The following is a 20771-nucleotide window of genomic DNA, read 5'->3' as shown; positions in this document are numbered from 1 at the left end:
TTCGCAATTTATGCCAGTAGATGGCTGGGTTGTTGTCCACTATTGTTCGTTTAGGTTCGCAAGTTAGTGGATATAACTGACATACAGGGGGGGAGGGAGGTGCGGGTTTCGAGTTCGAGGGTCAGGTCTCGCATTGAGATGAGAGAGGTATGGTGGTTGACTTACTGCTTATATTGGCAGAGTTGGAGAATTTAATCAAGGATTTTTGACGGAGACAGCTCACCACTGTGATCCTGTGTTCATTAGCGGCAGGGGCATCAGGACTCATTACGATGGAAAGAAACAAAGCGAAACGTACAAAACCCCCGTACAGAACATAACCAGCACCAGGGCTTTCTTCCTTGTTGTCAGGGAAAGTTCCCACACCGGTCGAATGGGCAAACTGATAATACTCAGATCCATTACGATTTGCATGGCAGCGCGGTACCACGAGTAAGCGCTAATATTAATGCAGGAGCCCGATGCCTCGCCTGTCCATGATTGCCAGAAGTAGGAAACGGGTGTACACTGGAAGATCATGATTAGGGTGTTGGAGGTGCCGAATGCGATGGATGTGCCTGCCAAGATAAGAATGACAGGCTTATAGGTTGGCGGGAAGATGCGGGCGTAGAAGTCTAGAAAGGAGAGTTGGGTTAGGGCTTCCGCGGGCATGTAGAAGATTTCGGCGACGAGAAGGAGCTAGGTGGCTATTTGTTAGCTTGCTATAGCTGAGTGGATCTGGGCGAGGCAGACATGTTTTTAGTTGAGTAAATATGTTATCGAAGGGGATCGTCCAGAGATTGGTGCCGAGACCGTTCTTTTGTACTGGGTACATTGCCAGTCCTGTCCGGGGATTTGATACAAGAAGAGGGAACTAACGGGGAAAGTCCATGGCGTTCAAGGGTATGGCACAGACCTGGACAGTCAGAATTGATTCTTGTTACCTAGCTAAGGACGAGCCAGCTGGCTTACCAGGGCAAAGATAATCAAGACATCATCCCATCCAAACACCTTCCTAGTCACAGTGCGCTGAATCACCCGCAGGCAGACAAAAATCACTGCAAGCATGCCAATGGGCCTTGCACGTGCGGGCGTCAGATCTGTATTGCTCTCCTCGGGAATTCCGCAGGCTGCTCGCATCGCGTTGGTAGAGGCTGGTTGGGATATAAGCATGGAGTGGGATACGGCAAAGACCGAAGTAGCTTACATAGGGCTTGCTTGACAGTTGTATTGCAGGTTGTAGCAATCAATTGCGGTCAAGAGGAACTGCGAGCCTGTACACAGACATGTTGTATTTGTCGAGGCGCAAGACGTTGGTTCACTGCCGCTGCCACGCAGTTCGCCTTGCCTGGAGGTAAGCTACCTTATGTTGTCGTCAAGCGAGGGGTAGGCGTACTGCACAAGTCGGTAGGTCGTCAAGGGATCCAGATGGGAGACTCAACTCCATGCTGAGGACTAGTTATGTAGGTAAACCAGCGCAGGGTCTGCACTGGAAGGCCGAGAGTCTGGAGAGAATCCGGAATGGAGAGAATCGGGGGCGGCGGCATCCTGAACACGCTTTAGCTTTAGTAGATATTAGCCAAACGATCTCCCCTAGAATGACTCGCCTAGTATATCTGACCCCATTACTACACGCAGGGAAATTGCATGATGTATGATGCATGATTCACGAAGCTGTAGTATATGGCATGGCAGGACAGACAAGTGTCTGTTCAGTGTTCAATAACATAATGGGCTATCATATGAGCCTGGAGGAGCTGCTACTCATCTGGAGATTCCAAAGGAATGGCTGGGGCATAAACTAGGCCAATCCTTCAACAGCCGAACCCATTCTAGGCTCGGTCTCACCTCACAATAAGACTCAGCGTTGGAGATACCCGAAGCCCTAAGGCTATATTAGCCAATTAAACATGCCGTGTTGGTAAATATGCCCCAGTGTCCCGGCCGTTGACAGCCCCTCGCTTGGGAGCTCGCTGCGGCGCAGTCGACGTGCATCTCTACTCCACTGTGGACGCGGCCCGGAGTCCGTCATGGAGTATAACGTGCTTCCAGCAAATCATGAACGCTCAATCGAACGCACGGGTCAGTATTATGATTGCCCCTTCGGACAGCGGCTTGATATCTATGGCGCATCACGTCTTCAGTTTTTCTCTTGCCTGCCTGTCAGATTGGAATTTACTGCGGGTACCATATGGGATTTTCTTTTTCATCGTTGCTGAGTGTCCCCTCTGGGCCTTCTCGTCTTATATATACTCAAGCGATCACTCACCCCAAAGACATCAAGCACACCGCTCTCTCCAGGCCCTAAACCAAAACCCATCATCGGAAACCTCCAGGGCCTCCCTGCGCCGGGTCAACAAGACTGGGTGCACTGGGCTACATTCAAGGATCGTTATGGTAAACCTTTCTTATTGTTAGCAATCGCGATGCGATAGAGTATCGCAAAAAATAATAAAAACGGTAGTTGAAATAAGAATGGCATGGCAGGGCCCATCAGTTCGATCACCATCTTCGGTCAAACAATTATCATCCTCAATGACTCGCACATCGCATTCGACCTTCTGGAGAAACGCTCAAATATCTACTCTCCGCGGCCGTGGATGACCTTTGCCGGTGAAATGTATGGAACATAATACCTACCCTAGACGCATAGTAACCGGGATAGGGTTGGCTGGGAGCACATCCTTGCTATGCAGCCATACACTGATCCCTTCCGCGCCTATCGCAAAGTCATGCACTGCGTAATCTGGCCGAAGAATACTGTCGCACAATTCAACGCGCTACAGGAGGTTGAGGTGCGGCGGTTTCTTTTCCAGGTGCTTGGGAAGCCGGATGGTATTGCTCAGCATATTCGAACGTGAGCGCCCGAAACAATGTTCGCGTCTGGGAGCGACCTTTCATATATTAACCGGGCTGGGCGTAGGGAAACCGGCGCCGTGATCCTGAAGATTGCCTACGGGTACAATATCAACCCGCACGGCTATGACCCGCTCGTCGCACTGGCGAATGAATTCATCGACAATATCTCCGTTGCTGGGACGCCGGGGGCGTTCTTGGTTGATACCATCCCGCTTTGTGAGTCGCTTGGGCTTTACCTTAGGTACACTGGTTGAGTATCTCGCTAAGAGGCAACAAGTAAAATACGTACCCTCCTGGTTCCCCGGCGCCGGTTTCAAGCGCACAGCAGCCGCATGGCACAAGGGCCTGCTGACCACGATCGAGAAGTCATACCGGCTTGTCCAGCAGCAGACGAAGACAGGAAATTACCTGGACTCATACTTATCGAATATCCTCGAAGAGGCGCAGGGAAAGGGGAAGATTCTCACGGCGGAGGAGGAGCAGGTCATTAAATGGACGGCTGGGTCGTTGTATACTGGTGGTGTGGACACGGTATGCACCTCCCCAACTAGACTACTCGCTGCTAAGATGCTGTAGACTGTCTCAGCGCTATCATGCTTCTTCCTTGCCATCGCCCTTTACCCGGATGTGCAAAGCAAGGCCAAAGAGGAGCTTGACCGGGTCATCGGCACGACAAAGCTACCCACATTCGACGACAGTCCACGACTGCCATACATTGACGCCGTCGTCAAGGAGATTCTGCGCTGGCATCCCGTCGCCCCAATGGGTATTCCACATGCAACCACCCAGGATGACGTTTATGCGGGCTATCTCATCCCCAAGGGTTTCTTGATTATGCCGAATATCTGGTGTGCATCCTACCCTTCCCCGCTTCTTATAAGCTGGAGATTAAGGCGAGGAGTAAGAAGCATGAGGAGCTGGTTAGGGCTGTCAAGGTGGAATTTCCTTGGGAAGAGGGGGATGCAAAGGAAGTGGAGGCGATTGAGGTTGATGTTTGAGTTGGTGGATATTTCGGGAGATGAGAGGGATGGTCGGGGATGAACCAAGTGAGCGAGCCTCAGCGACCGTTGGCTTTCAGTGTTGTTAAGGAACTGCAACCTGCTCAGCTTTCTCCCGCTAGCAACGTCAACCCATGTCTCTTTCTCAGTCAACAATTGAAGCAGATCTTGACTGTTCCTCACTTACCTTGCGCAGCATTCTTCACCGACTCATGGTACAGTAGTTGCGAAGCAATTCTTGAGATAAATTGGGCATTGACCATATTTTCCCTCTCATTGCTCGCTCAAATAGCCGAGATTAACTAGAATCACCCTCCTTCTGAAACTCGCTCACTTTTCCATTCAAGCAATCCTTCACCATGTCTCAGAATAAGCCTGAGTCTGTGTATATAACGCAAGCAATGGAGCTCGTTTGTTGTGTTACAACTCTTGAGTTCTCCGTTTGCTTGAAAGGTATCAAGGTGGGAGGGCACGACTCCCTCCCTCCAGCCTCGACCTTCTTCTTCTTCTTCCTCCTCCTCCTCTTCCCTTTCCTTTCCATTTCCTCGGTTAGCGGACCTGGTCATTCCTGAGTGATCTTCGTCATTATGGTCCCGTCCGAACGTCTTCAGCTACTGTTTGCTCAAGACGAAGCAATCCTTCGGATTAACACTCGCCTCCGTCCCCAACCTCAACCGGCGGAGCCAACAACAGCTTCCCAGCCCGAGGCATCAGCTCCCCTCGCAGAGTCTTCGGCCAACAAGCTCGCCGAGCTTAGCCTCTCTAACCCCGAGCAAGGCAGGACAACACCCGCAGTTGTTCCAGCTCATGACGCGCCTAGTCCTCACGATGACACGTTCTGCCCCGTGGTTGCTTTGTCCAAGTTCCCGTACCAGCATATCCATGGAGATCTAATGCTAAAGGTGGCAAGCGGATTCTTTGATAGGGGCCAATTCTGGGAGCGGCCTTGGGACCTGTAAGTACCCTTCGACCACCAGGCCCACCAAATACTAACACAACAGCTACTACATCCATGCGACTCCTCGTCTCGGCGGACGCCCCATCATACTCGTCCCTACGACTCAGGCCCGCAGGTTCTTTCGTGATATCAACAAGGCTCTTCAATGCTCGCTCGCTCTTCCTCCAGATGAAGAGAAAGGTTTCGTGCTCAAGTTCAATCGTGATGGATTCCCTCAGCCCACCTTCTTGGGCCACACAGACAGCCGAACTGTCAAAGACCGCTTGGAGGCGACCATTCCACAAACAGATGTTCAGAGAATCAGACCAGGTGAAATGGACGAGCAGTTCATGGCCTATGAGAAGATGATGGAAGCGGCCGTCTCCGCGGCAAAGTCGAAGTCCAAATCCAAGTTCAAAGCCAAGAAGCAACGCCTCCGAATTCAGCATGACATTGATATACGTGATACCATTAAACGGACCCAATGTTATCTTGGTCTGCGTGCAGACTCGTCCGACCTGATCGACTACAAATGGGACCAAGTCCCTGACCCCGAATCTCCACGTCTCGCGGCGGACAGCCCTGTTCCTTATCCGTTCTGGAGAGAACCTGTCTTCATTAGTGTCGATGTCGAGGTTAATGAACGTTGTCATAATCGAGTCACTGAAGTGGGAATCTCAGCGCTTGACACCCGCGACATTGTTGGCGTTGCACCGGGACCGAAGGGCGAAAACTGGCAGGCTCAGATCCAGTCTCGTCATTTGCGCGTGCAAGAGTACGAACACCATGTCAACCAGCTGTACGTCCGTGGTTGTCCCGATAAATTTGAATTTGGGGCTAGCGAATTGGTCTCTGCTGATAATGTTCCACTATCGGTGCAGGATTTCTTTGCCTCCCCTTCTTTCTTCGACGGCCCTGACAAGAAGCGCCGTCCGTTGGTGCTCGTGGGCCATAATCTTGAATCCGACATCCAATACCTCCGGCTTTCAGGTATTCACATCATAGACGACTCCGCCGGGGCTTCTAAGTTTGACGACCATATTGACACCGCAACTTGCTTTCAGATGATTCGCGGCGAGACCGAGCCACGGTCGCTTGGGGCCATTGTTGGGGAGCTGGGGATGACTGGATGGAACTTGCATAATGCGGGGAATGATGCGCGCTATACAATGCAAGTGTTGGTGGCCATGATGATCACTGACAGAATTGGCACAGACCACAGTTCGACGCCATTGAAGCCAGTCAGCAATGACTCGGCTAAGGCCCGGCCTCACATATGTGTCGATCTGAGTGACTCGAATGAAGAGGCTTGAGCGAGCTACAAGACAGTACTGCATAGTGCAATGTCTCTAATGGGTAGTCTCTGAATTCAGGCACTGGGGAAGTTGCGGCGGGGGTTTATTTGAGACTTAGTCGTTACCTATTTGTTCACATAGGAGAAAATCCAACTCGGATGATATCTTTTTTATCAGCATCCATTTCATCTAGTCAGAATGAATGAGAATTAACTTATTGCGATTGACTCTTTCTCCAAGACGGCACCGGTAGTCAAATAACTTCTGCCGCAGCGTTGGGAAGGCACGGGGAGGCAACGGGGAGGGGCCTCTGCTTCGTGGTATCGAATTTCTTGCATCTCAGCCACGGCCTTGCTCCAAAATTCTCGCCATTGAAGTAATCCCGTTTGAAAATCTTTATTTCTACTAGTACTTGATTCCTAGCAATTCAAGAAGCATTCTATGCTCATTACTTCTTTTGGATATTGCAGTATTCTACCGATTTATCCAACGGCGTTCAAATGCGGGAGTATCCCTCCAGCTTCCTCAAACCTGCCGACAACGATATATATTTCCAATCTAGATGTTTTCAACGTGTGAACGACGAATCTGCAAACTCCATTCCAACCGAAACTTTCTCAGGGTGTGACACACCTGCGGCCATGTGGTCATGATGGGTTAATGCTACCACTCACGCTTTATCTTGCACTCGGCGGTAAGGCTGAGAGTCCAAGCCCCAAGGACGGACGGGCATCCTTGTCCGCTCGTCAGCAGGATTCCATGGCAGAAGCACGTTGTCGCGATTTCAACCGTCGCAATACGTAATAAGCCCGCGACTCTGCAGGTTTGTCCTGGTTTGGGGAGGAATATCTTGGCCGATATCATCGAGGGTGTGAAGTGATGTTCGAGAACTGTGAGGGAACACTAGACGACAAGTTATATACATGGCCTTGAGACACGCTTGATACCACATGGCTGACCTGTCAGTGGCTGCATCGGGGCATCTGAGCGGTGATTTGGCCCCCAAGCATGCCACCATTACCAAAACAAAGTATTGAGAGCGACATCCAGGGGCTGCAGTGCGACAAGAGAGCCGTCACTTGACTTCCTTTTTTCCGAAACTTGGACTACTGATCGTGGAGACTGCCCGTGGAGTCTGAAATCGCTAACAGGAGATTCCAAGGAATGCTTCCCAGCGCTTTGGATGAGGCTGGTGAGTGAATAAGTGGACTAAGCACACATTTTGATCTTATAAAGTAAGCGCCGTAAATTTGCACCCATCCAAACAGGGCAGAGCCATCCAGCCAGGACTAAGGTAATACGAGCAGGCAGCATAAATATCTGGGAATGTGGCTAAGCGAGGACCTCATGGCACTCCCCTCCATTGCTGGGCAGCCGAGACAACCAAGACATCCCGGAGCGGACTTGTCGCCAAGATTGCCAATTTGCCGTTGGAATTGAGCCCGTGGCGAAGACGAGATGCCAACCCTGGGTCTCTGGGAATTCTTCGGTCCAACTAGAATTGCAAGAATATGCGTGATTTCCTAACGCAAACGGGAAATTATGGAACATGATCAGTCCACTGGCAGTGCAGTGAGTCTGGACTGGGACGGTCCAGCCAGAGGAGAGCAGAGTATTGGGCGAAAGGAGCGTGAGGAAATACCACGCTGTTGCGGCCTGACTAAGTAATTTTGTGTATTTACGGTATTATTTCCACGGGAGTTGGCGCATCCGTGGACAATTCGAACAAAGTGGTCCGCAGCCGCAGCCCAGCATATTTCGCAGCTGAAACTTGACGCCCAAGTCTCGAGTCAGCGGAGTAATAGCTATGTGAAGCAAACACTCCCTGATCTTGTTGGTTACATTTCTTCACTCGAGGACTCTGAATGAACTGACTGCATACATTCATTCCATAAATAAGAACAATCAGCGTGCTCAGGTCGCTACCGAGAGACAACCGGTAACGCCACCTGTGCACTGCCCCCCACCCAGCTTGGCCGGCCTTGTCGCTCTTGTCCCTCCCGGGTCGTCTGGGCACTCTCGGCTTTCGCAGTCCGCACTCCCAAGCCTTCCCCCCTCTTCATCCCAAGACCCCCGACTTGTCTCGTCCTTTATCTCGTCCCCTATTTCCTGCTGTCTTATTACTTAGCTTTCCCCCAGTCCCCTTCTCCCTTCTTCCTTTTCGCTCCCCCGGTTTTTCTAGCCTGTATCCTTGCTTTGGCACGCGTCTTTTCTGTATCGTCCGACCGACCGTGCCTCACCATACAAACATTTGGATTTCTGCTCATCAAAGAACCGGCCTCTGTTGCCGTGAGTTTGTGATTCTGTTTTCTGGACAGAATTCCCTCTTGAGTGCCTGAACTCCCGCTCCCAAGCAACACAAGATTTCTCTTGGCACCATGTCCGAACAAGACTCTTCGACTGCGGTCGCTCCTGTGGTCGCGCCGCCGGCCCAGGAGCAACCCACCACACAACAGCCCGCTGCCCAGGTCTCGTCTGTCGCGACTCCCTCTGTGACCGCGACGGCGGCTGCAGCCACTGCTGCCGTGGCTAGTCCTCAAGTCAACGGTAATGCTGCTACCTCGCCTGTGGCGCCTGCATCCAACTCAGCCTCGAATGCATCTCGTCCCGTCGAGGAACTTGCTTGCATGTGGCAAGGCTGCTCCGAGAAGCTCCCTACTCCAGAGTCTCTATATGTAAGTTGGTTATCGCCCGGTCGCACCGGAAATTTAAGCAACATCGCTAATTTTATTCTCTGTATAGGAACACGTCTGCGAGCGCCATGTTGGCCGAAAGAGCACAAACAACCTCAACCTGACCTGCCAATGGGGTAGTTGTCGTACTACTACCGTGAAACGCGACCACATCACTTCTCATATCCGGGTCCACGTTCCTCTGAAACCGCACAAGTGTGATTTCTGTGGAAAGGCATTCAAGCGTCCCCAGGATCTGAAGAAGCATGTCAAGACTCATGCTGATGACTCTGTGTTGGTACGGTCGCCAGAGCCTGGCTCTCGCAACCCAGATATCATGTTTGGACAAAACGCGAAGGGTATGCCCTTGTCTCACATGTGTTGCTAGTCGCAAACTAATTTTAATCTTAGGTTACGCTGCTGCTGCACACTATTTTGAGCCTGCTCTGAACCCCGTTCCCAGCCAGGGCTATGCTCATGGACCTCCCCAGTATTACCAGGCTCATCACCCACCTCAGCCATCAAACCCGTCTTACGGTAACGTCTACTACGCTTTGAACACTGGCCCCGAGCCCGGTCACGCCTCTTATGAGTCCAAGAAGCGCGGATATGATGCGCTCAACGAGTTCTTCGGTGACCTCAAGCGTCGCCAGTTCGACCCCAACTCTTACGCTGCCGTTGGCCAGCGTCTGCTCAGCTTACAGAACCTGTCTCTACCAGTTCTGTCGGCCGCACCCCTGCCAGAGTACCAGCCAATGCCCGCCCCCGTAGCTGTTGCTGGTGGCCCTTACGGTGGTGGCCCTCACCCAGCGCCAGCTTACCACCTTCCTCCCATGAGCAATGTCCGCACGAAGAGCGATTTGATCAACATTGATCAGTTCCTGCAGCAAATGCAAGACACGATATACGAGAATGACGACAACGTCGCTGCGGCTGGTGTCGCTCAGCCCGGTGCGCACTATGTTCACGGTAGCATGAGCTACCGCCACTCGCCTCCCACCCAACTTCCTCCCGCCCATGCCGCGGCCCACACTGCAGGCCCTATCCTCACAAACACCTCTGCCCACTCTCCCTCGGCCAGCACTCCTGCATTGACACCTCCTTCAAGTGCGCAATCGTACACCTCGGGACGCTCTCCGATTTCCTTGCCATCCGCTCACCGTGTCTCGCCACCTCATGAGAGCGGCTCCAGCATGTACCCTCGTCTCCCTTCCGCAACTGACGGCATGGCCGCCGGCTACCCAGCTGCGTCAAGTGCCGCCCCTCCCTCTACCCTGGGTGGCATCTTTGACCACGACGAGCGTCGTAGGTACACTGGAGGCACATTGCAGCGGGCCCGCCCTGTTTCTCGGGCAGCATCCGAGGCAATGGACACATCCAGCGATGACAAAGAGTCGGGCGAGCGAACTCCCAAGCAGATCTCTTCCAGTCTCATTGATCCCGCTCTGCACTCGGGACCGCCGAGCGAGGATGATGTTATGCGGACCGCCAAGGCCGCGACCGAGGTGGCGGACCAGTCAGACGTCCAGTCCGAATGGGTTGAGAACGTCCGACTTATCGAGTACCTGCGTAACTACATTGCGAACCGCCTGGAGAAGGGTGAGTTCAACGATGAGATGGAGCAGGGCAGCCCCTCGCAGTCTTCAGAGACTCACAAAGCGGATGAGGAAATGGAGGGCGTTGAGACTTCTTCTCTCCCTCGCTCACCGCGCACGGTGCCAATGAAGACGGACAGCGAGAGTAATGTCATGTATCCTACGCTGCGAGGGTTGGACGAAGATGGTGATTCCAAAATGCCTACAGAATAGCAGATGGACTGAGTACATTCATTTCAGTTCATGATCATTCATCGTAGCTTGATTTTCGTTTGTGGCCGGTGTTCTGGGGTTATTGCGATAAATTCACTGGATTGCGCTTGTATTTATTGGATCCTTCTATTTATCTATCATTTGTATCTTCCTTGATGTACCTATTATTATATCCGCTCCATTATTGGAAATTCACCTCACTCTTCAAGAGTTTTGTTCACACATGCTGTTGTAGAAAAGCAATATAGGAAAGCGCGTGCCTAGTCGGGACCTCGGGACGAGAGGCTCTCCTATCCTATTTTCCAACCACTGAACTTCAAGAAACCTGGGAATAAGCCCATTCTTATTTCCAATGTCTCTAGAGAAGCCATTGTACCGCGATCACTGCCGCTACATCTAGCCAAATTAACGCAGAGACATGACCTTTATAGCGACTCCATACAAGAACAAATTCCAACAGCTTCGGCAGTCCCCTACAAGTTTATTGACGCCGTTTTCAACAGGGCGCTTGTTTGGGACACCTCTAAAATGCTACGGTGCCGTCCAAGATTCAAGGAACGAATAGAGAAGACAAGCTAGAAGCATTCCAGGGCGCTTCTGAATCCTTTGACAGCGGATATCGCAGATGGGAATGGCAGTGACGCAAACAGAAGGTCAAGCTCTGTTCCATGGGCGGCGGTGGGTAAGATGCGCTTATTTACTGCTGCAGAGAGAGAATTTGCTCGAGTCCCCTTGGTCAGATGTGGATGGTTAGAGGTGTCTTCAGGGTGGGTGTTGATTGAGTGACTGCATCCGGAAAAACATCATCAAGTTTGCCCTGCTGCAGCGTGGTATCGTGCCGTTCCCTTTTCATTTGCTGGCTGCAGAAGACTAGTCTAGTCTTGATTAGGGCTGGCTGGGTATAATAACGGCGATAAGACTTGAGAAGACAAAGCAGAGCATTGAACTTGTCGATCGGTGTCAACTCTCGAACTTGGAGTGGTGGGAACTCCACACTCTCCGTTGGAGCGGTCGCGGTAAAGGTAGGAACAACAACGTCACTTCTTTGACTCTGCATGGACTTGTACTTTACTTCCGCCTCTCTGCAGGTTCGATGCTGCATTTTGTTTACACCCGCTTACTCTTGCAGAGTTACTCTAGTAATAACTGTTTCTATTATTTGTTTCCTGCCTCTTGTACTCTGACCCCACTACCACTACCCACTCCGTCTCTACTACCGGCCTCCCCGCGGTGGCTGGGCCTCATTCTTAAAGCGCCAGTGCGCAGTGCGCGTCGTTGCGCGAGTGGCAAACCTTTTCGTCTCGATTTCTTCTTCCATGGTTCGCTGCTCTCCGAGGCCTCTTTAGGTCATCATTTGTTGTCGCTCGTCCAAAATCCATTACTCAGTCGCCGCTTTTCTTTTCGCTAACTCGACTTCGCCCTCTGTCGTGATTACTACTGTCCACCGCTAAACCCGGATCACCGATCAACGCGCACCCACGAGCCTGCGAAATTTACCCTCCTCCATCATCGAGCAGATATAAACAAACCGACAACTCGGAACCAACGACCGGCGACGCAAATTTATCAACACCGGATTATGCCTCTTTCTAACCGCCGGCGCGCGCGGCGCAAGGAAATCCAACTCCAGGAAACTTCAGACGCAGAGGCGCCGGATTCATCGCCCACGCGACCTTCAAACAAAAAGCGCAAGGTGCGTTTCCGGTCTCGAGTCCATGCACGCTTTTTTCTCTGGACTTCTATCGCGTCTTTGACTATTCCACGAGCTAATAAAATTCTAACACGCCTATAGGTCGATACCCGAACCTCCCCTCAACTCACACGACCCGTGAAAGCCGAGTCCGCGGATGAAGCGGATGGGTCGTCGCCCGAGCGTGAACTGTCAGAAAACCAAGATCTCGTCGACCTTGTCATTTCATATCTCCAAGTCGCCCGTGAAGAACTGCGCGTTAGTCGAGATCATTCAAACGCGAAGACTGAAAACAAGCAGAGTATTCGCGCTTACGCGAAAATCGCCGGCCGGAACTGGACGTACTACGTCAAATCGCTCCATGTCAATATCGGCCGCGAACCTGATCGCGAGCCCAAGCTAGATCAACAGTCGAGTCCTGTTACTATCGCCGCGCGGGCCCTGCCGGAGGTTCACGTCGACCTGGGTCCGAGTAAGTTCGTGTCGCGCCTGCACGCGGAGATTTTCTATGATGGCGAGGAGACGGCCTCGTGGCATATTCGCGTCAACGGCCGTAATGGCGTTCGGTTGAATCAGGCGATCCTCAAACGCGGTACCGATGCTGTACTCTCGTGTGGCGATATCATTGAGATTGCGAACACGTCGATGATGTTTGTTACACCCGGTGACAAGGCGAACATCCACCCGAGCTTCATTGAGCGCGCGCAACGGATGGCCAACGGTGAAGATGATCCCGCGGCATTTGACGCTTCGCACCATGCGCATCCTCAGCCAACGCCCACGGCTGTCAAGACACAAGAAGTTCCAAACTCGACAGGTCCCCCTCAACTCGCGCCCGCTCCGCAGTTCCTCAAGCGTCAAGTCACCCCACCGCCGCGCTCGCCCGACACCATCGGAGCGCGAACAGCCAAGCAGTCGCCGTTGTATAACCGAGGCATGATGATGGAGAGCACAGAGGAGATTGATTATAGCAAGGACGCGGCCAAGGACCTGAAACCGCCGTACAGCTACGCGACGCTCATTACGCAGGCGATCTTCTCGAGCGACGAGGAGAAGCTTACCCTCAACAACATCTACAACTGGATCATGGACAAGTACGCATTCTACCGACACTCGCAAAGCGGCTGGCAGAATTCCATTCGACATAATCTGTCCCTAAACAAAGCATTCCAAAAGGTTCCTCGTCGAACAGACGAGCCAGGAAAGGGCATGAAATGGCAAATCGCGCCAGAACACCGCGACGAATACTGGAAGAAACAACTCCGCAAGGGCGGCGCGCAATCCTCAGCGCCATCATCACCAGCAACCAAAGACACCTCCACACATCGCGCCGCAGCCGCCAGCGGAATGGAATCCGTCTTTTCCGCCGGAAAGAAATCTCCCCTAGTCTCCTCACCCAGCTTCAGCTCGTTCCCTGTCGCGCCAGTCGAGGCATACACACCTGAGCGCGGCTCCCGCGCGACCCGAAACGGCGCCATCGAGCCCCCATCCCTCCGCCCTCCTAACCCACATCACCGCGACTACGACGAGCCCTCGCCCCTCCCCAACCGCTCCGCAACGAAACAAACACCAGCCCTCAGCCGCGCCTATGGATTATCAGATAACGCTACCCGATCCCCACCCGTGCTTTCGTCAAGTTACTACGACGACGGCCCCTCGTCAATGATAACCCCCGCACCACAGCGTCACCAACCCCGTCTTCCGCCTCCGAGTACAGCACAGGTCCCGTCAAAATTCATGCCCATGAGCTCACCCGCGCAGTTCTGGAAGTTTGCAGATATCGGTTCGACGCCAGCAAGGCCAGTCGCTGACATGTCGCCGTTGAAGGGCGGACAGATGGGCGATCAGGCCGATGTACTAGATAACATCCCGAGTAGTTCTCCGCCGCCGCCAAATTTGGTCTCCCCGAGTAAACCGGGAACGTCGAACGGGGTTGGTAGTGCGAGTGGTCGGCCGTTGAGTGCACGAAAAGAGGATGGACAAGGGCATGGACATGGGCCGGCTACGAATGGGCTAGGAGGGGATGAGAGAGGTGACCCTGGGCATGGCCATGGCCATGCAAATCATCATGTCGAGGATGGGGAGGATGATGATGATAGTGCGGGATTTGATCTGGCTAGGTAAGCTCTTGTCCACTGATGTTTACATCTATAGCACGAAGCAGACTAACTAACGTTATTCTTCTGTACCAGGGGCTTCCAACCGATCGGATCATACCACCGCCAGCTAAACAATGCTGCGCCGCGGGCGAGTGCAGCGACGACTTGACCCGCCGCGAGAGTACCGTATCAGTACTGAGTAAACTGTTTAGCCTGTGTTTTGCTTGTATATGTCCGATTTGGTTACGATCACCCTGCAACGGCAATGGCAATGATAACGAAGCATTTGGTTTTGGTTTGGTTTAGGCGGCTTGAGGCCGATGGTGTTATGGCGCATTGAGTTGATTTGGTCTTCTTGTTGTGTTAGCATGGAGTTTACCTAGTTCCTTCTATGAAGTAAAGTTGACATCCATATACGTGTACTCTACATATTCTGTTGGCGCCCTCGTCCCGCTCTCGCGCCAGCAAAGCGAAACCTAGGTACGAGATTGCCGTTTTGTTGTGGTCGGGTCCAGTGTTTTCGGTCCTTGCCCTGCCTTCCTTGCCTTGGGCGGCGCAGATATAATTCATTGTTGGACACGTGTAAGCACTTGCACTTCGTACCTCTTCCATTCCACAGAGTGTAGATCAAATTTATGCCTACCTTACTCAAGATACCTACCTACCTACCTACCTCCTTGGGACCTCCTTAACTGAGAGACTAACCCTAGATTTACTCCGTAGATTCGCCCGAGTGGGACATGTTCCCCGGGCCCTGCCTCAAGTTCAAGTTTAGCCCCAGACCTAGCCCTCCCAGGGCAGGCTCCCATTTCGGGTTCGAGCTCCTTATCTGTCCACGGGAGTTAGAACATTCCGCACTGTTGATACTATACCCAGTATACTATTAAGTATTATCAACTCAACTCGACTCGACTCGACTCGACTCGACTGGCTAGAATCTACGAAGGATACCGATACACATAGTATTCCAATGGAACCCACCTTTTGACTGCAGTTGAGCGGTAGCTGTAGTTCTTAAGTCCCGATCGGAAGGGGAGTGCAGGTGCCATGACGGGATTGGAAATATCAATTAGGCACCACTGGGCTGCTTCGGTGTAAGGTAGGTAGGCCAGGTCAACGCAGTGGCCACTCCATGGCTGGCTTTATGGTTAGTTTAAGGTGGTAATAGTAGGAGAACTGTGCAGATAATAGTCCTCAACCGGTACTTCCAGGTCCCGGGTTTCAGCTTCGTTCTGAACGGGACAGATCGCCGCGTACTTGCCAACATGGGCCCTGTTGGGCCGGGCACGGATGGTGAAAACCGAGTCAAAGAAGTCCGTACGGGCAACCTGCAGACACTAAACTTTTATATTGTTCCTCAAGGTCAACTCGTCAATGATCTATTTGGATATGCGTGAGTGTGATTTTCTCATCCACGCCTTACCTTGCAAACCTGCGTTCGGGGCGTTACGAGACAGAAAGAAAGGTGCTGATGGCTGGCGCTTAACCACAACTCCAGAACCTTTTCCCTAGAACGCCGCAAACAACACGCAACTCGACGGCGTCGTTCTGAACCGCGCAGTCATCCCCCGTGTGATCTATGGCTTTCACAACGAGGCAAAATCGGCGTTCATGAGAGGGGCCACTGGCTGGGCCTGCTGCATACATTTCAGGGCGGTTGCACTGGCGGTGGTGACCTTGTTGATGATACGCCGGCGGAGGCGAGCGCAGCGACTGGGTGTCCCATGGTTCGTGTGTACTAGCAAGCAAAAGTCAGCACGTAAAAGTCAGCACGTTGACTGATAACCGCCTCGACATAGAGACGTGACAGTTGTCGGCAGCAGCCCCGGGTAGACCCGATCCACAACCATATGGACTACACGAATGATCCGTGTAGATATCAGTTCACGGCGGGGCAGAGGCAGCGGATGAGTAGTATGCTTGAGATGTATAGGCCTCCGGGGGCGGGCGGTGGCTAACTAGACAAAAGCATGAGCAGAGTCGACATGAAGAAAGAGAAAAGGGCAGGGTGAGTATGGGGTAAGTGAAGGTGTCGAAGGGTGAGAGTTCGGAGACTCTGGAAATCACCTTTGAGGGTGAGCAGATCACCTGACTCACCCGGCTCACTGTCTGGAGCAGCAATGACCTCGTATAGTGTAGTAGAGGTTGTAGAGTAGAGAATTGAGAATGGCAAAAAGAGCTGCATTGCTTTACAGAAGGGGCGAAGAGCAGATCGGTCGATATATTTGCATGGTCAGTGCAACATATAGCGCTCTAGTCTACCCCACACATTGATACAGTGCGATTAGATATCAATCTCAATCTCAATCTCAATCTCCACGATCTCACCACTTCCACTTCCAGTTACGATGGGAAGGGTTCCAACCCGCCACGAGCATTAAAATCTATCTCTGGGACCAAGCAGTACCCGGAAAACTGAATCCTAGACCTCGCAGACTCCCGATGTATCGTATCCCAGTGATCTGGTTCACCCAAACAAAAGCAACACAACGCAACCATGCTCAAAGCAGCCCCGGCGGAGGCTATATTGGCTTCCTCTCTCTTGAGGACTGAGAATTCGACTGGACACGATCATGCCCGTTCATTCGAAGAGCCACCCTTTCCCTCATTCAAGTCCAAGAACCTTACGTGGGACTTGACACTCGACGTTGAAAAAGGCTTGCACCCTCGCCAACCTGCTGCGTCTCCGTTATCCACCGATCAAAAAATAACTGCGGATGAGGGCAGTATCTTTCGGCCCGGGACAGTGATCGGTTTCTCGAGATTAAGAGCGGCGGCGCCGGATGGAACTAGCAGTGGGAATGAGGATGAGTTTGTTGGGGAGGTATGTCTTATCTTTGCAATCCACCTATCTAACTATCTTCATATCGTCGTATCCCGGGGCCAAATGGTTATGTTAACGTATATACATCTATAATAGCTCCCTCGCCATCTTCTTACAAGCTGGCTGTATAGACATGGCCATAGCCAACCACAACCACAACTACAACCAAAAGCAAAAGCATACATAATCCACCCGCAGCCCTGCACGATCTTCTCGCCACAAGCTCTCCTCTCCTCTCTCCTCTCCCAATCCGAATCTCAATCCAATACCAGCACCTATAGCAAACGCCCACCCCCGCTCAATCGAAACGAAGCAATTCCCCTCCTCGACTCGGTAACCCTCTATCCCGTCTTTGATTTCAAGGGCGCAGTTGATGCTCTGAGTGCCGTCGAGAGGGAGTTACACGCCCTGGCCCAGAATCAGGCCGAGCAACAGAGCCGAACCCCGCAGCAACGCAGCGAATCAGAGCCAGAACCAGAACCAGAAACACAATCAGTCCTCATCCTAGCCGGCCTCGATACACTCACCGAATCAATCATACGCTCGTCGAACGCCGTTCGTGGCGCAGCCGTATTGGGGAGTTTACTTCGGAGTGTAACAAGGTTATCGCGGTCTTATTCTCACACCTCTCTACCTCTTTCGGTCATTCTGGTGAATCTAAGTGGTGTTGGGTCTTCCCCTCATTTCTCGAATCTAAAAAGTCAGCATCAGGGCGATATTCAAGCTGAGACTCGAGATGACGGGCCTACTTCTACCACTACTATCAACAGCGGAGCTCCCCAAACTATATTCAGCACGTCAGCACCAGATACTCCGCTCTTCCCAAGCCTGCTCATGAAGTCGCTGGATGGCGAGACCGATACACACTTACTTGTTTCGAGGATCGGAGGAGGGAGGGTCATTGAGGTAGTCAAGGATCGGACGGGGGAGGGAACGGGGAGGTGGTGTGTTTGGCCGGAGCCCAAAGCTAAGTATATGTCTTAGCCTGTCCAAGACTGAGTCTATGTCCACTCCGGAGGATTTCGGGGATAAGAGGTAGAAAACTAAAGATAGGTTGATGATAACCGTAGGGGATAGCTATCCATTTTTTCTCGGGCAACTACGTCAGTGAGATGCCATCACGCAGTCCGTGGGTTTCGTACGTGGCGAAGTCGACTACTGTAGGGTGTCTGTATTTCATGTTCGAAGAAGACAGAGGAGATAAGACAGTAGAAGAGAAGGAGACCAAGTGGTCTGATCTGACTTCCATGGAAATGTGCTGGCAGCGTGACGTATGCATGGAGATAAGCCCCTCGAGCCTGTCGCTGGAGGCACGTATTGCCCTACCTTTGTCTCTGTTCTTGAATATCTCCCCTCTTTTTTAAAGTTGGGTTGTCAACATAGATTGCCTGTCGCATTCAGCCTGCTACCGCCGCCACCGGCCTTCTCAACACTATTCCCTCCCCGCGGATCAAAACACAACGCGACGATAGGGACTTCAGATCATTGCATTATTCCCTTTTTACACTCACCGCGGCATGTACTGGCTATATGGGGCCCTTCCTGCCGCTTTTGACATGTATAGCGCGGGGCTTGTTATTTATCGTTTCTATTTCCACCCACTAGCTCGATTCCCAGGGCCCAAGCTTGCTGCTGCGACTGGATGGTATGAGTTCTACTACGATGTCTTAAAAGGAGGAATGTATGTCCATAGGATTGAGAGTATGCACAGGAAATACGTTCACTGTATACTACAGTTACCCCAGTGATGTTACATATATTGTGCGCCCAGGGCTGCGGCGGCTCCCGAGATTGCTTCGCAGAGAGGCGTCCTCTTCTCCCCCTCCAGCATAGCCCTAGCCAGTTCACGTCTTTCCTCCAATACACCAGTCACTTTCCGTTGTTGGTTTAGGGCAGCTTGGACTGTCAGACACAAACAGCCTCGTGCGAACATGGAGTTTCCCGCCATCTATCTCCATCCTCCCCATTCTACACACACACGCACACCGCCATCCCCGTCCACGGCCGTGGGAGTAATGGCCCTGAATTTGCCGAGGAGCTTTTTTTCTTCCGTGACCTCTAAGAGTAAAAATCTTCATGATGCTCTTCCAACCTGTCGTTGGGTGTTTCCCACCTCGCGCGACGCGACCGCCTGTCAACACGCTTCCAGGAAGAGCTTTGTTCCTGGTTCGATGCATATTCCTTTCTGATATCCAAGAATGTCAGGAACTGCAAGTTGAAGGACTAAGGGAGTCCGTTTCCTATATCCTCGATCTCCTTGAAGAGGAGATCAAATTGCTCGACGGAAAAGCTAGCCACGTCTACCTGGGGGGAATCAGCCAGGGCATGGCGACTGCTTTGTGGACTCTCCTTTGCACAAGGGGGAGAATCAATCAGTGCCTCGGTGGTGTCTTTTGATTCTGTGGCTGGCTTCCCTTCGCTCATGAGATGGACGAGTTGATCCAGCAGTCGGGTGCTACATCTAGTGGGTCCGACAAAACCCAGATACAGCGGCTGATATGCGACTTCTGTAGCAAGACCATTGGAGTTCCCCGAGCATCTGAGCCAGCGGATAGCCAGGGTGAATCTTTACCTCTTTCAGCCACACCTGTTTTGTTGGGGCACGGGACGGACAATGACTGGGTGTCTGTGGAGTTGGGAAGGCAAGCGTTGCGGATTCTGAAGGGGCTTACAGGGAATGTTGAGTGGAAAGAGTACGCTGGGGCAGAGGGGGATGGGCATTGGATTAAGGAGCCGGAGGGGTTTGATGCCATTTTCGAGTTTTTGCAGAGAGGGTCTTCAGCCGCCTAAGATGATTAATACACAGTGGGCTTATAGATATCTTAAGCCGCACACTGGTAAAAGGAGGTTAAGCAGTTGAATGAAATAAGATTGAGCTTCAGATCCCAGAGGCTTCGTGTAGCCATCTGCAACCATGTCAGCTGGAGGGATCTGTCTGATCTGAATGATGCCTTGATCAGCCATATCACGGGTGTAGTGATATCGGATGTCAATGTGTTATGAGCTTGCTATCATATGTTATTCATGTGTATCAGGATGCTGGGTGCAGGTGGTCTATTAAATAGACAAGGGTCCTTCATGATTTCACGGATCCAATAGGCTTCACGTGAGGCTTTAGATGTAGTAACCTCCAGCTTTCTGAATAAAAGGTAGTGAGTTCTGTATGGTTAATAAACGGAAAGGGAAAAAAAGGATGCAGTTGTTAATTGTGGCTTTGATTAGTGTACGGATGTACGGATATCATGTTACCCATCATCCACAATGCATAGTCAGATATAAATTCTCTAATTAGCATACGTGGTTCGTGTTGAAGTCTCCTTGAATCGGTAGATATCTACATCTATTCATAGACAGTTGAGCAGGGAGACAGACTGTTTCCTCCTACAGGACCCCTAGATCAGAAGCCACGGAGAACACTCTTCACCACGGCGCGGTCAACATTCCCACCGCACAAGAGAACGACACTAGTCTGGCCGTCCAGATTTAGTTTCTGAGAAACCTTCAAGTAAGCAGCAAGCAGCAAGAGCAAGAGCAGCCGACCCCTCGACAACCAAACTCTCCTCAAAAGCAAGGGCTTCCAACGCCTTTGCGATCTCGTCCTCATCACACA

The 20771-nt window shown here is 51.9% G+C and overlaps 7 protein-coding genes across 7 annotated transcripts; 5 read left to right on the top strand and 2 right to left on the bottom strand.

Annotated features, from left to right (window-relative positions):
• Window positions 1-191: 191 nt before the first annotated feature.
• Window positions 192-1119, bottom strand: BDV17DRAFT_293662 (uncharacterized protein; the record flags this gene model as incomplete). Its single annotated transcript, XM_073762669.1, has 3 exons — window positions 192-225; window positions 299-678; window positions 952-1119. The coding sequence occupies 3 exons, from the start codon at window positions 1117-1119 to the stop codon at window positions 192-194; spliced, it is 582 nt and encodes a 193-aa protein (XP_073613073.1).
• A 1340-nt stretch (window positions 1120-2459) lies between these two features.
• Window positions 2460-3836, top strand: BDV17DRAFT_293661 (cytochrome P450; the record flags this gene model as incomplete). Its single annotated transcript, XM_073762668.1, has 6 exons — window positions 2460-2599; window positions 2645-2836; window positions 2903-3054; window positions 3116-3369; window positions 3415-3604; window positions 3661-3836. 6 exons carry the CDS (start codon window positions 2460-2462, stop codon window positions 3834-3836), a joined length of 1104 nt encoding a protein of 367 aa, XP_073613072.1.
• A 359-nt stretch (window positions 3837-4195) lies between these two features.
• On the top strand, window positions 4196-6086 carry BDV17DRAFT_293660 (uncharacterized protein; the record flags this gene model as incomplete). The annotated part of the gene is made up of 3 exons (XM_073762667.1): window positions 4196-4397; window positions 4464-4791; window positions 4838-6086. The coding sequence occupies 3 exons, from the start codon at window positions 4196-4198 to the stop codon at window positions 6084-6086; spliced, it is 1779 nt and encodes a 592-aa protein (XP_073613071.1).
• A 2235-nt stretch (window positions 6087-8321) lies between these two features.
• On the top strand, window positions 8322-10916 carry pacC (putative C2H2 transcription factor PacC). The gene is made up of 3 exons (XM_073754586.1): window positions 8322-8743; window positions 8811-9099; window positions 9152-10916. Exons 1-3 carry the CDS (start codon window positions 8447-8449, stop codon window positions 10546-10548), a joined length of 1983 nt encoding a protein of 660 aa, XP_073613070.1. The 5' UTR covers window positions 8322-8446; the 3' UTR covers window positions 10549-10916.
• Window positions 10917-12220: 1304 nt separating this feature from the next.
• BDV17DRAFT_269882 (putative forkhead transcription factor Fkh1/2) lies at window positions 12221-15069 on the top strand. Its single transcript, XM_073758610.1, has 2 exons — window positions 12221-14358; window positions 14431-15069. The coding sequence occupies exons 1-2, from the start codon at window positions 12884-12886 to the stop codon at window positions 14504-14506; spliced, it is 1551 nt and encodes a 516-aa protein (XP_073613069.1). The 5' UTR covers window positions 12221-12883; the 3' UTR covers window positions 14507-15069.
• Window positions 15070-16552: 1483 nt separating this feature from the next.
• On the top strand, window positions 16553-18290 carry BDV17DRAFT_157384 (uncharacterized protein). Its single transcript, XM_073754585.1, has 2 exons — window positions 16553-17161; window positions 17258-18290. The coding sequence occupies exons 1-2, from the start codon at window positions 16835-16837 to the stop codon at window positions 18143-18145; spliced, it is 1215 nt and encodes a 404-aa protein (XP_073613068.1). The 5' UTR covers window positions 16553-16834; the 3' UTR covers window positions 18146-18290.
• A 562-nt stretch (window positions 18291-18852) lies between these two features.
• BDV17DRAFT_157376 (uncharacterized protein) lies at window positions 18853-19292 on the bottom strand. The gene has a single exon (XM_073754584.1). It carries the CDS (start codon window positions 19237-19239, stop codon window positions 19006-19008), a length of 234 nt encoding a protein of 77 aa, XP_073613067.1. The 5' UTR covers window positions 19240-19292; the 3' UTR covers window positions 18853-19005.
• Between the last annotated feature and the right edge of the window lie 1479 nt (window positions 19293-20771).

The sequence above is a fragment of the Aspergillus undulatus genome, assembly GCF_047715775.1.
Source record: "Aspergillus undulatus strain CBS 261.88 unplaced genomic scaffold BDV17scaffold_44, whole genome shotgun sequence".
NCBI classification, from domain to species: Eukaryota; Fungi; Ascomycota; class Eurotiomycetes; order Eurotiales; family Aspergillaceae; genus Aspergillus; species Aspergillus undulatus.
This window is presented reverse-complemented; position numbering and strand designations above follow the sequence as displayed.

Excerpts from the sequence above, each read along its gene's own strand:
- BDV17DRAFT_269882 (XM_073758610.1), top strand. The coding sequence starts at position 12,884 with ATGATGTTTGTTACACCCGGTGACAAGGCGAACATCCACCCGAGCTTC. Across the intron at positions 14,359-14,430 it reads GCGGGATTTGATCTGGCTAG|GGGCTTCCAACCGATCGGAT; the intron begins GTAAGCTCTTGT and ends CTTCTGTACCAG.
- BDV17DRAFT_157376 (XM_073754584.1), bottom strand. The coding sequence starts at position 19,239 with ATGAAGATTTTTACTCTTAGAGGTCACGGAAGAAAAAAAGCTCCTCGG.
- BDV17DRAFT_157384 (XM_073754585.1), top strand. The coding sequence starts at position 16,835 with ATGCTCAAAGCAGCCCCGGCGGAGGCTATATTGGCTTCCTCTCTCTTG. Across the intron at positions 17,162-17,257 it reads AGGATGAGTTTGTTGGGGAG|CTCCCTCGCCATCTTCTTAC; the intron begins GTATGTCTTATC and ends CATCTATAATAG.
- pacC (XM_073754586.1), top strand. The coding sequence starts at position 8,447 with ATGTCCGAACAAGACTCTTCGACTGCGGTCGCTCCTGTGGTCGCGCCG. Across the intron at positions 8,744-8,810 it reads CTACTCCAGAGTCTCTATAT|GAACACGTCTGCGAGCGCCA; the intron begins GTAAGTTGGTTA and ends TTCTCTGTATAG. Across the intron at positions 9,100-9,151 it reads GTTTGGACAAAACGCGAAGG|GTTACGCTGCTGCTGCACAC; the intron begins GTATGCCCTTGT and ends TTTTAATCTTAG.